This window comes from Anopheles nili, chromosome X (genome assembly GCF_943737925.1).
Source record: "Anopheles nili chromosome X, idAnoNiliSN_F5_01, whole genome shotgun sequence".
Classification (NCBI taxonomy): Eukaryota; Metazoa; Arthropoda; class Insecta; order Diptera; family Culicidae; genus Anopheles; species Anopheles nili.
The window spans coordinates 6,690,764-6,708,804 of record NC_071293.1 but is presented as its reverse complement, the minus strand read 5'-3'; the positions used below and the strand labels follow the sequence as shown (position 1 = coordinate 6,708,804).

At 50.1% G+C, this 18,041-nt stretch overlaps 1 protein-coding gene across 1 annotated transcript in view; it reads left to right on the top strand.

Moving 5' to 3' along the window:
• The first annotated feature begins 566 nt into the window (after positions 1-566).
• LOC128728580 (G-protein coupled receptor moody) overlaps positions 567-18,041 on the top strand; it is a 36,990-nt gene continuing 19,515 nt past the window's right edge. Inside the window, exons 1-3 of the mRNA XM_053822208.1 lie at positions 567-950; positions 7,997-8,176; positions 13,025-13,116. Of these exons, the coding sequence (XP_053678183.1) occupies positions 567-950; positions 7,997-8,176; positions 13,025-13,116 (656 nt within the window). The remainder of the gene's footprint in view (positions 951-7,996; positions 8,177-13,024; positions 13,117-18,041) is intronic.

The window sequence follows — 18,041 nt, the reverse complement described above, 5'->3', positions numbered from 1 at the left end:
AGTCCTCCGTGAGGGACACGAGAGCTCAGGTCGAGGATCTGGTCGAGGGAACATGGTGAGAAATTGCCTTTCGGAACACACGGGCCCGTTCGCGAAGGTAAATCGGTGATCGGGGCGATAGCTCGGCAGTGTGCGAGGTTTCAGCAAGCCAAAAATCCCGATTTATTGGCAGGGTGGGAAAATTTTTGCCAAACCGTTGCACGAGTCCGCTTTTATCTGGATGTGTTTTTGCAGCACGTGAACCCCTCTGAGATGCGTATCTGGAGGGTGTTTTGCGAGTGAGACCTCGTGGGAGTACGATCGAGTAGCGTGTGGCCATAAATAAGCCTGAAAAAAGCAAGCTTCCCCAAGTTAAAGAGCCGTTTTGTGGATCCGGTTTCATTACGCCTGCTTCATTCGAGTACATCGTCGAAAGAGGGTCGAAAAAAGTCCCCAACTCGACCCTCGAGCCGCCTAACGTATGCAAACCGTGCACTAAATTCACGCTACACCTCACCAAACCTTTCTCTACCCTCGTTTCTCGTGCAGCCAGGCTGGCAGGCGGCGGACAGCCCCTGGCTTCAGCCATGCGGTCGCCGGCCCTCGCCGACGGGAAGGTCATCCCGGACGAGTTCCTGTCGGCGATGATGCAGGTGCTCGGCGTGAAGAACTACAGCGCGAACGGCGACTACAGCGGCCCCTATCTGAAGCCGGTCGTCGCCCGCATCTACCCGCTGTTCATACTGCTGTACGCGATACCGGCCGCCCTGGGGCTGACACTCAACGTGCTGATCATCGTCTACATCACCAAGTACAAGCTGTACCGGGACGTGACGCACGCGTTCCTGGTCAACCTGGCCGTCTGCCACTGCGTTCAGTGTGCGTTCGTGCTGCCAATCACGCTCATGGTGATGCTCATCCACAACTGGGTGTTCGGCCAGTTTCTGTGCTTCTTCCTTCCACTGCTGCAGGTAAGTACGTGCCTTTAAACAGCTCCTCTTCTGTTATGCGTTGAATCACGTTCTTTTTGTGTTTTTGCGAACACTGGTTTGGTTGTTCTTTATTTTTTGTGGCACACCTTTACCGAATCGCTCCAAGAGCGCAATCCGAACAAACAATCCTAACAATCCCCAACCGTGTTGGGGGAGAAAAATCGCATTAATGCGAAATGAAAACGATTCTCGCCGTGAGGAAAAACTCGCACCATCTGCAGCTGTTTGACGTTGGGCTGCGGAAGGATTGTCGAATGAACTTTCAGGGTAGTGAGCGTTACCTGTGCCCATTATGGATTTTATATATGTGTGGTATTGCTCTCTCTCTCCCTCTCTCTTATTCTCTCTATGATCCCCAACAAGCTTTCATGGCAACGTGGCACGCTGGCTGGCGGACAAGAAACTCATTAACCTCGACCAGCAGACCCACGTATGGGAATTGAAGCCGCACGTGTTCGCTTATCGTTTGCACAGAGCCTAAACCCAAACCGGCCATCGATTAGGCCACCGAAGCCGCTGGAAGGTGATCGGTTCGGTTCGATTCCACGCGGTCTAGAGATGGCACGAGAGCTATTACTCAAGTGCACGCGGCCCGGGTGGAGCTTATTAATTTATATTCATTGTATTTCCGAACACATCTTCATCCCGCGTTTTGCAGCCCACTCGCAGCTGCACCACCATCCATCATGGGCCGAAACTGCTGCGTGAAGAAAAACCAGCCCGCGGGGAAACCAGTGGGCCTTTTTTTTTTGGGGGCAGTAGAATTGAAACCTCACGAGTAAACGCCCGCGAACATCAGAGAACGAAATGAAGGACGAGAGAGAAGCGAAAAAAACAGCCAACCTCGACCATTTCTTGCTCGCTGGGGAAACCCTCTGGCAGGAATACGATATTTACGCGTTGCGAGCCTCGAAGCCTTCCGCTTCTACGCATTCCAAGGGGTTTTTTTTGTTGTTGTTGCGTCCACTTTTACCCTTCGCTTCTATAGGGCCGTTTAATGAAAGGTCTCGCGTATGCGCTACACCATCAATCATCGGCACATTTACGGCTTCGAAAAAGGGAGAACGGAACCTTCCATGGCTCGGAAATGGACGAATGTGGGCGAAGGTGTTTTGGTCTTTTTGCAATGTGCGGGAGAATTCCGCAAGAGCCAGGCGCGCTGGTACTTATTTTTTTTGAGGTTAGGCTGCACATCAGTTCCGCGGGCGTCCAAGTGCGGGTTTGTAAGCCCTAAACAAATCGCACTGACCTTACTCGGGGCCATGTAAACAGGTTCGTAAACATGAGTTTGCAAACAAAGTAACCACTCCCTGTTTTCTTTGTCTCGCTTACCTATTTTCCCGTGGGGTGTTGCGGACTTATGGGACTTGCGGAGTTTGATTTATTTGATACACTTGCACGCACTATACTAGCACGCAGAATGACTAAATGGAGACTGAAGCTATCTAGAAGCATCAACCATGTGGGTGTGTATTTCTATTAACCATCATAAACGACAGTGAGATTTGAACATGCGCCATTGCGAGTCTGAAATAGCCACATTATCGGCCATATTTAATCTTGGGGTCTGAAAAACAATAGTCAAATTCATACTGCTTTAAAGTCGTTGGCAATGAGTTCTGATACATTCCAGAATTTTCACTTTTAAAGGAGCTCAAAATATGTTTTTGATTTTGTTGATTGAAATCATTTTGCTCTCAATCTTAAAATATATCAAAAATGTTATAAAATTTGCATCAACATTCTCGATGCTGATTCCTGGCCCCATAGGTTATTTGACTCTATCTTTGAGCAGTTTAAAATCTTTTTGGACATAAACCGCCACCTTCTGAAATCGTTCTCTTCATGGATGAAATAGAATTTCAAGGTTTCCAATTTATCTTTGAAGGATAATGATGCAATAGGATCTGACTTTAGTTTTGGTTTGAAGTTAAGAAGAAACCAAGAATGCAAGAAAGGCACTCTTCATTATTAAAATCTAGATCCAGAGTCACAATTGCATCCACGTGCATCAGATCCGTAGAAGAACACTGTAACCACTTTTCTGCTTCAGAACTTCTAGCTGAAAGTGCGACAAACGTGCGACAAACTCTCATAATACCGCTCCATGTACCCGGCCAAAGGTTTCGAGGTTCTGGAGCAATGGTTCCCTCGCCGCACCAAGGACGTGCTGCTGCTAATTTACAACGACTTGGTCGTAGAACATCGCCACAATGACACACTTCAACGGCTCCAACGTCAGCAGTTTGTTTGTCGTGTCTCTTTTTTTTTTATTTTCATTTCTCACCCTTCTTAAGGACACCTCAACTCACGGCCCTTTGCCAGCTTCCTGGGAGCGTCCTCCCAAGATGGCCTTCGTGCGAGATGGCTCATTTCATTGGCACCATTCCAAACGAACCCAGTCAGCATTGGGTGGGTGGCCACCAACCGCCGTTTGGCGGCGATGTTAATTGATCCAATCGTGCAAATATTTAACCGCAGCGCTCGCACACCGCGAGGCGATCGATTTTCGCACCCCTCGGCCGGTGCCCTTTCACCACCCACACGTGGCCACCGAGGGGAAGAGTGGGCGAGAGGGGGAAGGGTGAGGGGGTGAATCAAGAGCCGTTGGGGTGGAAAAAGTTAAAATCATTAAATCTTCGCCCCCACCGACCGCTCTTCACCAGCAGGAGCTGAAGATAATGCGCCACGAAGGGTGTTGAGGGAAGAAAGGGAGGAAGGGAAGTATGAGAGAGGCAGCGAGGGGAAGGAGGGAAGCAAAATGGTGGGTGATTAGCGTGTGGCTTCGGCGCTGTCGATCGACGGCGCCGAGGCGATGTGATTATTTGCAAATCATAAATTATCGGCCCGTTCGGGAAGTGGGGCGAATTTTCCGCTATTTTTAGTTCTATGGGAAGGGTAAGGGGAGCTGGAGGTGATTGCCAGAATTTCGATAGCCCTGCCCAACCGCGGTCAATGGTAGCTTCCCGCACGATTGATGGTCGAATTATGCGTGACTTTTTTTTTGCAGGACTCCTCTTTCTGTTTGTCCCTGCACGCTAATATCCCAGCGTATTAGATTCGGAAATTGAATTTGACCGCCAGTAGAGGGCGCTTTAGGTCAGGTTTTGTTAGGCGAAGTCAACTACTGCTATCAGTGAGGTTTTGGGGTGCTCATTTCTATTCGTTGGCCTGCAGTAGCTCTCAATTTCACGTGAATATGCACCAAAAGTCGCGTGGAGGACGTGAATTGATCATTCGCGACACGTGCTGGGTGGAAATTCGCGCAAAAAAAAGCACTACTAAGTTAAGAATAGCTCAGAAATGAAGGTGTACAACCCCTCGGAGAAGGCAATCTGTGGAACCAACACTCTTTTCGGGCCATTTCCATACACCCAAGTGCAACCAGCGGAACCAAAGGTTCTCACCCCAAAACCGGCGATGTTCGAACACCCTCTGATTGGCGCAATTGATGCCGGCACGTTCCCGGGCTCGGCGGACGTCAAATCAAGCGAGTGCTAACTTTAAACAGCGCCAAAATAACTTCATTAGACATGCTAATTCAGCCGGACCGTTTCGTCCGGCAGGTGGCAAGAGTCGACGTTCCGGACCGGACTTGGGCTCGCTTTTTTCCCCATTTTTGCTCTCTTTCTCTCTCTCTCTCTCTCTCCTGTCGCACTCACCCAGCAGGCTCAAAAGCCACCGGACGCCTGCCTCCGGAAGGTCCTGGGATCCTCGCGAAAAAGGAAATGGAAGCTCCAGGCAGTTGGGAGGAAAGAGAAAGAGAGCGTGCAAAAGAAAAAAAAAATAAACCAGCGGGACAAAAATCACTCCATCATGGCGGGGTTTGGCGTTCGCTGTCGAGAATCTGTCTCGCAATGCCTTTGCGCGATATTTCACCAAGCGAGCAAGGCGAAAAAGGGCACGCGACGCGCGCGGTCGGTCGGAAATGGGTCCTGTAATTAAATTATTGCGTACGGCGACGATCAAAGGTGGAAAAAGTTTTCTCGGTCACCGGTGGCGGCCCATCTCGGTTCCCAGCGTGATGAAGTTCCACCGATTGGAGCCCGTTGGCTGCGCTAAGGACGATGCGGTCCTTACCAAATCGGCGCAGTTCCGGTTCTATGTGTGTGTGTTAGTGCGCTCGTAAGCAAAAAAGAGAACCATTGCTGTTTTTGGGTTTATTTTATTGCCATTTTTTTCCCGCTAGCCAAAAAAGCAATATTTATGCTCCCATAATTTATTCATTAATTAATTGCTCTTGACCGTTTTAAAGTGGCGTTAGACTGTTTTTTTTCTTCTTCTTCTGTTGCGTCTTCTGCCTCACTCTACGCGCCGCTTGTAACTGCTTGTTTCGGTTGATTTTAGCCGCAGTTCCGGGGAAAACTTTTTGGGACGAGTGCTTTTGGCGTACCTTTCGAAAAGGAAAAGGTGTCTCTCTCGCTGCCTTCGCCCAAGCCACTCCACGTTCCGCGGAAGGCAGTTAGCCATCCCTATGGGGAGGGCTTCCCGAGCTAAGGGTCCTTAAAAAAAAAACCCGCCAATTCGCGCAAGCAACGCACCCACCGAGCGCTTGCAATGAAACCCATCATTTGCCGTGCTGACGACCGCGGCTAATCGGATGATAAATGGAAGTTTCATGCAAATGAACAATTCGCTCGCAGGCCGCTTTCATGTCGGCGGATAATGGTGGGAAATGGTGGGAAATGGTGGGTTATTGTTGTTGAAGCGTTGCGTTGTGACCTTCGTGTGTCAGTCTTTTTTCTTTCTCCCGGCGCCATTTTCCCACTTAACGCGAAGGCCCATTTGATTCGTGCCGCTTATGAAGCGGCGAACTGAGCCGAAGCTCGACAAAGGATGCATTCGCGACACTGTAAAAAAAGAAATGGGGGAACTGATAGGGCTTGAAGGGTCTATGATGGGATGTGCTGAGTCAGCGCAATGAAGCTGCGCTCTTACGGTAGCGAATTCGGGCGATTATTTTCGCAATTAGTGCCGGTGTGATGATGCTGACGCTTATCCTAATCCCGAGAGAGAGAGAGAAAGAGAGAAGGAAAAATGAAAGAAAAACGTATATGAAAAGCAACACTACGAGTGTTACATTAACACAGCACGGCTGCAATCACCGGTGGCGAGATGCGATTAGAAATGAACACCAAATAGTAGCACGAGCGTTTATAGTGCCGCATCGTTGGCTTGAGGGCGTCTCTAGTTGCACCGCTCGCTTAGATCAATCCGTCCGGGTGTTTATTTACGATCCGACACCCGTTTATTGGTTCGTGCCAGCGAGAATAAATTGCTGTTGACTCGATACACAAAAAAACCTTCTCCTCTGAGCGTCCTTTCGAGTGGTGGGATTTAGCGGGTGATCCTTATGTTTTTTTTTTCAACGAGCATTAGATGCAAATTAGAAGCCTAACGAACGTAATCCATATTCAACAACACCGCTACGTGCTGCCGATGCACGATGCCGGCATGATCGAAGTCTGAGTAAAGGATCTAACAACCTTCTGCTAGCCGCGATTGGGGGGGTGCATCCACCTGTCAAATTGCCACAATCGTTCAGCACCTCCATCCAAGTGCCAAATAGGCCACACCCGTGCCGCTGTGCGAAAGGTCAAACTGTCAAGCCGCTTCACGCGACACCCGACAGATTGCGAACATTCATTAGGGCGCCAGCTGCCTCGCCACATCTGCGAGCGGTTTCCACGCCTCAACAGGTTGCAAATTGGAAGCTTCTCAGGAACGCTTCCCGGTTTTCGGTTACGCGCTTGCTATGGCACCCGCTTCGTGCATAAATAATTATTCCCCGAAACCAATCGACGCTCGCGCTCCCAAGGTCGGGGCCTGCTGGCATCGGAATGGCAGCCATCGTCACGATGGTATCGAGCTGGCGTCCCGGGTCGCGGAATAAAACAATAGCCTTCTTCTGCTCCTGTTTCTGGCAGGCAGGGGAGATCTGGTTTTGCTTAAAAGTTTCCAACAACGCAAGGACCCGCGCCCCGTGGATCGAAAATCGATTCCCATCGCCATGGTTGCGGCCTGTGCGGAAGGGGGTGAGTTGGAGGAGGAGGAGGGTGGGGGGGGAGGGGAGAATACCACTTCGGTCCGCCAGGGGGCGCGCTAATCTGCGGGGCGTCTTGCGAACGCGAGCGGCAACTGTTGCGGGTGTACGAAATTAGTTATGCTTTTCTCCAGCAGCAGTTGCTTCATTATGGCGGCTCACGTGAGAATGGGTGGTTTTGAAGGGGCAAGAGGGAAGGGAGGGTCGATTTCGGTGAAGATTGTCGAATCAGGCGGGGTGAGTTAAAAGGCGCACCGTGAAGCAACGAGCGAGAAGTTGTTAAAATCCTCAAGCACGTAATTATTCCCGGATGGAAAGCACCCGGGTGGGAAAGATAATATTGATGCTCAGCGTTGGGGCCACCGGTTCGACGTCAGGAGCAGAATGGATTAACATAAGAATAATATTTATAAAAATCCTGCAACGAAGGATGAGCTTGCTAAATTGCACGGACAGCGTCCTCCAGCGGATCCACGTCATTAACTTCATTACGGTGCGAGCTAACTGCTCAGGGGTTGCTCAGGACACCGTTCTCGAGCGTTGGAGAGCAATTTGTGGAGCCTGATTCGAAAGGCGCCGTTTTTTTTAGTTCTTTTTTCTCCTTCAACCCTTCAAACCGGCTGATAAATGAGCTGGAAATCGAACTCAGCAGGAAGCTGTTTGGGCGTTTGTCCTACTTTCGATCCGTCAACTCCGCACCCGGAAGCTGCCCGGGACGACCACTATCCAATTTGTCGCGTAGCCCGAAACCAAGATGGCTAGATGGTGCCCATGTGAGCACGCCCTGTTGCTCAGCGGGTGTTGCATGTGCGCTACGTGCAGCCTTCGGGGGAAACTTATTAAGATTAATCGCGTAACATACGATCCCGTCAATGTCTGGGTTCGGGATTGTACGTCACCCTGCCGCAGAGTTGGAATTCGAAAGGAACGTGTTGCGCTGGGGATTCATGCTGAGCTTTTCCCATCTTTCGTCTCTCAACAGGACATTCCGCTGCACGTGGCCATGCTGTCGCATCTGCTCATCGCTTGGGATCGCAAGCGTTGGCTCACCGATCCGCTGAAGGTACGTCTGCCGGCGTTCGTGTGCAGTTGCGCGTCGTGGCTCGCCGGTCTGGTCATCGCTCTACCGTACCCGATCTACACGACGTATCTAGACCTTGAGGTGAGTTTGGGATAAAAGATCTTCGTCTAGATAAACATCAAACACCCAAAAAAAATGACTTTCGAGTCATCAGGCGTTCGAGCTGACCAGGAAACCAACGGGACTACACACAAAACCCAGCGAATATGTTTGTTACGGATGTTTTCTCAAGCTAGATTTCCTTCCCCAACAACTTCCCGGAACCGGGGGTTCCAGAGCCAGCCGTAGATAGGATAAGAATTCCAGTAATTTCAGTAATTTAATTTTGCTGGCGAATAATTCGTCGGGCGACATTTTGACACAGTACAGATTAGATGCAAGCCCGATGGTCCCCACACCAGCAATAGTAAACGACCATTGATTGGATCTATGCTGGTGCATTCAAAACGAGCGACTGGGCTGGCCCTTACATGGAATGTAAAATTTCGGCAAAATTCAATGGAATGTATCCCGGCATTCTGCTGACCAGCAGCATCCCCAGCTCGCTGATTGTCTCCTGATTGTGCCTGTTCCCGGCTCCCGGTAGTTCCTTTTTTTTATTATTTTCGCCGACTTCTGACAACGCCACCCCTGAGCTGCTTACATCGAGCCTGTCAGCATGAACGACCACGATGATAATGGCTGATGATGGTGGTGTCCCCGTCAGATTCCCCCAATACACCCAATACATCACGCCTACCATCGCTTTCCAGTGCCAAATATTCGCTTCCATTATCCGCCATTCCTTCGGTGGGCGGATGTTTGAACGGGTGTCCTTTTTTTTCGCTTTTTTCTCTTGATTCTGGTTTTTTTGTTCGTTTCCCGCTCCGTTTACAGCTTCCCTCGCAAATGAATTTTCCACCCAACCGAGGGTGCCCGAAACGCGCTTTCCTTTTCTAACCGCTCGCTCGCTGTTTCACTTCCATCTTTTTTTTTTTTTTGATAACTCTATACAAAGTTTTCCCCGGCGCTCATGTGTTTGGCTCGAGCACCATAAATCAGCTCGCCCGGGACGTGCTGGTCGGTTGCGCGAAAATTTGTCCATCCCGTCCCGGGGCGCATTTATCTCGTCACCTCAAACTGCGCCAACGTATCCTTCGCTGCCGCTGTTTTACCCAATCGACAGGTGAAAATTCGGGGAAATCGAGCGCAACACCCAGCTCTACGGCAGGGAGGTCGTATTTGCTCTCGATTAGGGACATTCTTCGGGCGTTGGTGGGGCCGGATTTTCCCATTTTCACCTCGGAAGTGGCTCGTGTACGCTTCATCCGGCATGACAGGTTTATTCATTTGCTTTTTACATGCATTGGTTTTTACTGTCGAATTGAACGTGCGATTTTGGGAGCGGTTTCGTGAGCGGGCAATGAAACGTCAAGCTTGCTCAGGTGGTTTTATTTATTTATTTTTTTGGGGGAATGTTCGATTAAATCGCTCCCCAGTGGCAACACCCATTTCCAGCTGGACGATTTCCAACGAACTGACCGCTGGCATCGAAATCGAGGGCTTCCCTTCGCAGGCTCCTTATCGAAACGCTTTATCCTTCGCTTGGCTTCGATGCGCAGGATTCCCGTAAACGCGTGGGCTTCAAAGTGCGGCCTCACAAACCGGAAAATAAATAAAAACCCTACCGAAAAGGCCCTGCAGGGTGCCGATTGCTCAATCCTTTGCCGAAGCATTTCCACAAAAACCCCAACCGATCGGTCACCTTTCGCGCCCAATTAGGTTTGCCCGGCAAGCGAGCTTTTTTTTTATGTGAAGGAGCTTTTCTTCGTTTTGAAGGCCACACGCCCACATGCACGCAGCGTCACAGTTATTATCACACTTTCCAGCTGACTATCAACCGTAGGGTTAAAGGGTGTCCTGTCGCGCGCTGATGCTCATCCCTTCGGAGAATCACTGATTTGGCAGTAATATTGCGATGCTCTCGAAGCGTTCGACCGATCGCAGGCGCCGTTGTTTGGAACTAAAACCAGCGCTGCCGACCAAAATAGGTAGCAAATGGGGTTCGGGCAGACTTAATGTTTACCCAGGAAATGTAAAAGCGCAAACTAAAGCCTACCAAAGGACGGCTTATTCATTTGCTTTTCTATCATACCTATAACGTTGGGTGTCTTTTTTTCTTTTTTCGCCTCAAAAACAAAACCATTGACTAAAGCAACATGCTCCGGTGGGCGATGTTATGCGACTGGCGCGAGCTCTGGCAAGGGTAGAAACCCTTGAAGGCAAGTGTATGCGGAGAGTCGCACCGGTTGTATTCCGAGAAAAAGGTCCTCGAAACGAGGCGGTCTCGATTCTTGAGCAAATCAGCAGTCTTTGTAGCCATGGTGCGGGAAATGTGTCGTAGGTATTTCCCTATTTGCTCGAAAACAAACTTATTGCCTGGATGGCAGCGGCAAACAGCAATAGTGAGGTTAAGAGTGCATGGCGTGGTGATTGGAATTCTTTGTGCGTCGTTGGGTATGAAACACATCCGCACAGTGGCACCCTTTTCGGGGCCCTTAGTGACTGAGCGCTTGCAATGTTGTGATTTAACGCCAGACTGTGAAAAGAAACCCAGAACCTCCGAGGCAACCCTCGGTGCTGTGAAGCGCGATGAATTAATATTGCTCCCGGGGTTTGCTTTATTGCCCTAAACACATGCTGATGTCCTTAAGCAGCCCGCGGCAGGGCGTCCCTTGTCGACATCACCTAATTAGCAGCTGTTTCTGGTCCGCTGTTGAAGCTACGAAACGAGGAGCAGTTATTCGAGGGTGTAAGGGCTAGTCTTCGTTGCGGTTTACAAGTTGCTCCTCGATCGTAGCTAGTTTGTTGGGACTGGGACGTACTTAAAGATGCTAACCGGCTCATTAAAGCTGCTATGATGTCAAGGTCAACGCTTTAAAGGTTTTGTAAAGGGCCCATCGAAGTTTTGGCAAGAGCGAAAGTGAGACTGCAAGGTGGTTTTGAACCTCCAGACCGTATCCTTTCCCAAATGCACCACAACGGTAAGACTTCCCAGCGACTTTCTGGTAAGTTCACGACACTTCAATGTCTCTTTTTCTCACGAGACCAAAAAGGAGAAACCTTCAAAACCCCAAACACGCGCCTTTGCCCGAACTCGCTACTCTGTTTGCTAACCGTTCGAATCTCGAGCTCGAGGCGCAACAGTTAACGGCACCGAGGACACCGCCATTTTGTTGGCCCTTCGTACGCAGGATGGCCAAAACCCAAAACCTCAGTACGTGCATGTTTGATTTGAATTTGGAAATCAATGAACAAACAGCCAATCCCCGCCGGCAGAGCGCGCTAGAGATTGGTGGCCTTAACTTTTTTCTCTTTCTTCGGTTGGCTACTGGCAAACAAAATGAAAATTTATAGCATCCGCTTGCCTGCGGGACGTACCGCGACGTCACACCGCCCTGACTTGGTATGTGCGTGCGTGTGAGTTGGTTGCTCCCTTCTGGCGCCCTTTTTCGGGTGGCATCATCTTTCACGCTTCAGGGCACGGCCCGGCTAAGGCCGTTGCGTATCTTTTGCTCCCGATACGGCGCTGGAAAAACACACCCCCGTACGAGCCACCCAGCCAGGAGTTTGCCGGGTTTCCCGGGTTTGCCCTTTGGGCGAGCGTGAGCGTGTGTGGGGGTCGGAGCGAATCGCGAAGCATCCGTTGGGCGGAACAAACAGCGTGGCGAAGCGTGGGAAAAACCCAGTCACCCGGACGTTTTAGGGGTTTGATGTGTGCCCTGAAGGGGCCGGCTGGTGGGCGTTAGGTAAACAGGTAATGAATTTTGACCCCCTCCCACACAAAGGTTGGCCCGGGCACAACGGTCGGAGAAAACAAAAGCTGACCAGTCCGCCGGCCGTCGTTTGGAGTTGTTTTGATTCGAGCGTGCGAGCGATTCGGGAAACCACAAAACCCCAAATCCCGGGAAAACCCGGCCTTGAAGCTTGCATTCTTCGTCCACGGAAGGGTCTGAAGAGGTCCCAAGGTGGGTGGGGGCCGGTTTCGCGTAAAGCCGCGTAGCTTTCAGCCCTTTCGCGGGAACGCTCTTTAACGCGGCCACCTTCTGGAGGCTTGGAATTCGCCGGAGATGTCGCCGAAGGGCGTTTCATGGACCGAGATTTAAAGCTCGAGTGAAGCCGGCTTGTTCGGGTGAATCCAATTTCTGCGCCCCCGCAAGCAAGGACGCCACCGAAACCGGAAACCCCCGTCTGTGCGTCTTTGCGCCCTTTAGATGCCTCGTCGCCTCTGGACATTCGTACGTTTTATAGCGCGTTTTCCACGCCGCCCAGGCTCGCTTTGGTTGCGTGGAATTAAATGGGAAGTGAACAACAATGCCCCAAACCCGTGCCGGATTTGTGACCTCGGAAGATGCGATGGCGTTACGATGGTGAAAGGGGAAAAAAAGATGGGAAAAAAACGAAAAGAAAAACCCAGACAACCCTATCGCGCCGGGCGGAAGTTGACTAACCGATACGACTGCTCATTCACGGTGTGTTTTATTTCCAAGATTAGGATCTCGTCTCCTGTGGGGTTCCTTCGGGTGCTAGGTTCCTGGGCCCACGTGGATTCACGTGTTTCAAGCCAACGGACTCGCACTTCCGGGGAAATGGCCGCCCCGGGAAGTGACATCGAGCATGGATTTTTTTGCGATGCTGCACCGCTTGGTGCCTTTTTGAATTTTTTTTTCTGCAGCTTTATCACCACCGACCAGCGAAATTTATGAACCAACCTTCTCTGCCATTCTGGTGGCTTCCCTTTTCGGAATCTGCCGGGTATGTTTAATTTTTCCGAGCCTCGTACGGACGGCTCGCGCGCAGACACCCTGCGCCGGAACACCTCCACCGGAACGTGTGTATTAAATGCCGCTCTATTCATGCTATATTCTTTTCCCGGCTTTGTCTTTCCAGTACTATCTGCCGAACTTTGCCGGTGTCGGTATTTGTGCGGTCAACCTGGTGGACGACATGCAGGAGTACATGCGCGGACTGTTCGTGATCATGTAAGTGTGGTACTGCTGTTAGTATGCGTTATATTTTATTTTTTTAAGCGACTCCTCGACAACGCGAATTCATTTAGGTCACCGAATGATAAAAAAAAACGGTTGCACGATCTCGGAAGCTGGACGGAAGCTTTGTCAGTTTTCCGAGCGCAACGTTTAGGGATTTTAAGACATTCCAGGAACCAGCACAAGGGAGAAGTCTACGGTTTTCAAAATTCGCAAAATGCTCCACTGTCTGTCACGCCGGTTTGTCAAGAGTTCCAAGAAGCACAATGAGCATTGCAGACGTGCTGTCAAGCACAAGCAAGCAAATCTCTGTGGCGGTATTTGGATTTTTAGGGACGACGCCCAAGAAACTCCTAGTCACCCACACATAGTACAACATTATATCCAAGCCTTTCTCTCTACAAATTGCATATTAATCTGCGGCTCATAGCGGAAAATGGTTGCTATAAATTGAGCAGTTTAATTGCGCTAACAAACCGCTATACTAGTGCACAATGGACGTATTACTGCGCTTTTGGAGCCACCCTATGGGTGTCCCCGGAATTGGACGCTTTTTCCACCAATTGCAGGAGTATGAGAAAAAATTGTCATTTCGCGAATATCTCCCGGTAACCAGGCGTGCGATTGAGCGATAATTGGCTGGAATAATTAAATTCCATCCTCCTCGACCGAACCAGCCCAAGTGCATCCGTTGGGTGATTATTGAATTAATTCCACGAGCTGCAAGCCTTAGGGTCGCAATCAGCTAAATGATTATTATAACCGTGGATTTTTTTTTGCCCTCCCACTACGGCGCAGTAATTGACCGAATGGGAACAACCCTTTTTCGCAGGAAACAACCCCATTTGTTAGCTTCACGCTACGCTTTCCGTTTGATGGACGTCTAATTGAATGGATTGCTCGAAATGCGATCGCGGCTGAATGGGCGGGACGGATTTTTTTTTATTCCTTCCACTTTGGTCGTTTTTTTTTTGCCTCTCTCTCGGTTGTTATCGTCCTGCCGACGGCGCGCCATCAATGAATTAATGCCCACCCACCCGCCTGGGGGCTTGGATGGATGGATCCAGTTTCAAAAATCAAACAACACCGCGAGCGAGGCGTGCGACACCGAAAGGGTGATGTTATTTTCCACGCGCCCTAGCCTGGGCGAAGGATGGATCCTGGCCCACGCGTCCTGTGGATGCAAACGAGCACGCTTGACTGGGTGTTGAGGATGATGAGGATGATGGCTCGCTATGCTTGGCAATCATGCGGAACTGGTGGCCCCCCTGGAGGCCGTTGCCGGAAGCCCAAAGGCAAAAGGGACTCGAAAGGGAGCCACTTCGCACGCGCGCGCTCCGGTGGTGTCAACAACAGGGATACACGGAAGCCTTGTCCTGTCTCCTGGCACGATAAGGATGCTCGGGAGGATCGTGGATGTTGTGGCAATAGAGCGTGCACGATAAGCGTGCAAGTAATCAAATAAAAGGGTACCACTGGGGCTCTTGTTAGGGTACAGCTTTTTTTTTAAATAAAAGTAAAAACGATTCATCTCCTTGGCTCGGGGTTGTCGTTTCCAAGGACGACGCGTTCTTGAGATGCATTGCTTGGTCACTGTGAGGGAGACTTTCGAGCGGTGGATTTGGGGCTATAAACGATCAGCCCTTTTTCAAATATTTTCGTCTAGTTTTGACGCTACTATTTCAAACTACTCGGTTTTCTTTGAGTTCTGCTAGAGATAGTGAAGGTTTACTAAACAAAAAAATACCACACAGAAATATGGGATTGAGCGTGCTTTTGCCGTCGGTTTGATTCCCTTGTGGCTTTGTTTCGTACACCTTCGGGATACTCAAGCGTGTCTCTATTTTGAACGACCTTCTTACTATGGAACTGGTCAAAACGGGTTAGACATAGCTTTAATGTTTCATGAAAATAGCTCAATTCCATGGAAAATGTATCAACCATTTTCCGCTAGATCTACTAGAAAAAGTTTATTGAGGTTACAAACCAGTTTTCTGTTTTAAAAAGAAATTATTCAGACAAATATTTTAGGATATTCTGAGCAATGTGTAATGGACAATATTTTTTTCCTGGTTTTACTAGTTAGATCAATAAATAATAAACAAGTTTAACTTCCCAACAAACAAAAAATCTGTTATACTATGCACCATTATAGCATAGATAAATTTTACTAGTTATGCGATATAAAGGCATCTTGACATCGCGCCATTATAAGGACGATATATAAGGGCTTTAAGATAGCATGATAAACCAGAATGCAATTAGATGATAGCCGGAATCAAGAACGACGTTCGCCGTTTTTCGCATGAACGAACAGCACACTTGTTCCCATTAAAGGACAAAGAAATCTCGATACATTCCGCTCTGTTATCGATTCGCAGTCCTTGTTTACTTGTTATCCTCGTCTCAGACGTCGCATTAGTTGTAGAAAGGAACACTCCAAACAGCTGTTATTTGAAGCACTATCGAAAAAGCGAAATAAATTCGTGCTCACCGAGTGTTTGCAAAACGAGACGTCAACACGCACCACTGTTGCTGAGCAGGAAGATACTTAGCACGGTATCCATCTGACCACCTCCCGCAGGTGTTCGTTGCGAATGCGAGCAAACAATTTCCGCGACGTGTAAATGGTGTCGCAAGTTTATTGTTTTCGCATGTCGCCCACCACCCGAGCATTCCTGCAACCTGAAGCGATGTCCTTGCAGCAGGAAGGTGAAAGAATGAAGAAAAAACAAAAAAGAAACGCATCCGCATGTTTGTCCGTTTTCCAGCTGTACAGCTTTGGTGTCTCAGGTTTCTGCCGGCGTTTGTATTAGCTGTCCAAACGACCCGCATTCCATTGATCACCTGGCCTGCTCGGTGCGTGACTCGTGCGACGTGAGCGAATTAGACTCAAGTGGCAGAAAAGGACCAGGAAAATAGGTCTCGCAGTCGAACGAAGAAAAAACAACAGCCCTCCCGACGGTCCAAATCCCAACCTCCGCTCGAGCGACCTGTCTACAGTGTAGGCCAAACAAATGGCAGATAATCGACCACCGGCCATTGTGCCAGCGGCAGGATGTCAGCTCGCCTGCCGCAATGTGCCGTGCCCGTGCGCGATGGTGAGGAAAATCAATGGCCCGGTGCGTCGAGTGGTGCACCCGCGCACGCCCGAAGGGTAATTGATAAAATATGGACGAGTCGCCATTTATTACAATCGACCTCATTACGGTGCGAAGGGCTCGGAAATCGAGCACACGGGCGGGCGCTGCTCGCCGAAATATCAATGAAATGTGTACGCCTGATTGTGTCTGCTCTCGAGCAAGCTCTCAAGTGAGCACTCCGGATTGACCTCTGGTTCTCGAGCAGAGCGCACCGCGACAAACGATCTTAAAGGAGACGCTCCTAACTCGAGCGCCATTTTTGGGGCGCGCTTTAACTTTCGGTAAAACCGCGCAAACCCAGCTGTGACCCAGCTTCGATTTGCTTCGGCGGACAGTGTGATCGTTAAATTAATCCGCTTACCATCGCAAGGGTTTACCGGGGGGATAAATTATTCATGCCAGGGCAAAAGGCGCTCGGCGCGGTGGCCTTTCTTTGCTTTTTCCACGCCGCGGGTTTTAAACGCGCTGTTTACGCTGGCGGGTCCACTGGCCGAGTCGGTTGTGCAAGCTGGCCGTTAATCTCGCTATGAAGCTTTGGTCGATAAAATCGAAGCTTCAGCTTGTCAGCTGGCTCGAGCGAGACAAATTGCTCGTCGGTGGGTGAGTGTGGGTGTGTGGGTGTGTGTGGGTGTGTGGGGGTGGGTCGATAGGGGTCGAAGAATCGCTCCCGTGGGAACCATCACCACCGGCAGCGGTGTGGCTGGTGGCGAGCAGCGATTTGCTCGAATCGATGAGGCGGGTTTAGTTTCTTCGAAAGGGATTGTACGAACAATGTGCACATTAGCTGCCATATGTCGCTGCAGGCACTTGCACTTGAAAAAAAAAACCACTCCTATTGAAGTAAAGACAGTGTGGTGTCCTATCTGAAGGTTTGTGGCGAAGATGAGAAATTGTTTCTAAACTTTATGTCATCAAACAAATGCGTAAAAAACGGAAAAGTAACAAAAGCTTCTACCACCCGGACGTCACTTTCTGTTCCGTGGTGGAATTTATGATGCAAAAATTATTTGTACACTCTACCACACGAGCTGTACCTCACCGCGTCAGGTTTGACTCTTCCACCGCAACAGAGGTCGAGCATTGCATAGCAGAAGTCAATCGATGACACCACTCTGCAGATAAACTCATCAAACATCCATGATCCATCCATCCATCCATGGTTCAACACCCTTCCCCTAATGGTCCACCTGCACACGCATGCTGCCACGTGGTGTCAGCTGTCAGGGATGGGGATGCGAGCAGCTTTTTCGCATTTTTTCTTTCTCGCCTCCCTATCCCCAACCACCTGACATCCCGCTGCGGTGGCCTGCTGACGGACGTACATCGCCCAATGGACGCGGCACCCGGTACGGGCAATTTGTATGATTTATTTATCGCCTCCCGCTCGTGTCGGGTCTCGGTTCCGGATGTGGATTGGACATCAGGCACTGGGGTGTCCACGATGGAGCGCTGTCATCAGGACACCAAACGGCCATTGGATGGAGCGCATCGTCCCTGCGTTGGACGATGGAACGTGGACTAGGAACCTGTTGGTTTGGAACGACGAGTCTGCCTGCGATCGGTACCAATATCGCGGATACCGAGCTATCCCCGGCCACAAAAGAACCGCCCTCCTGCTGGGTTGGTGAGATTTATGAGGCTTGGTTCATGCGGGCTCAGGGACCTGGTCTATGGAACCTAGCGAAATGGAGCACTTCTGGTCGGTTTCATTGGCTGGGGCACACATTTCCGGACCAATTTCCCGCTCGGGCTGTCCGCTGCAGGTACTCCAGGTCC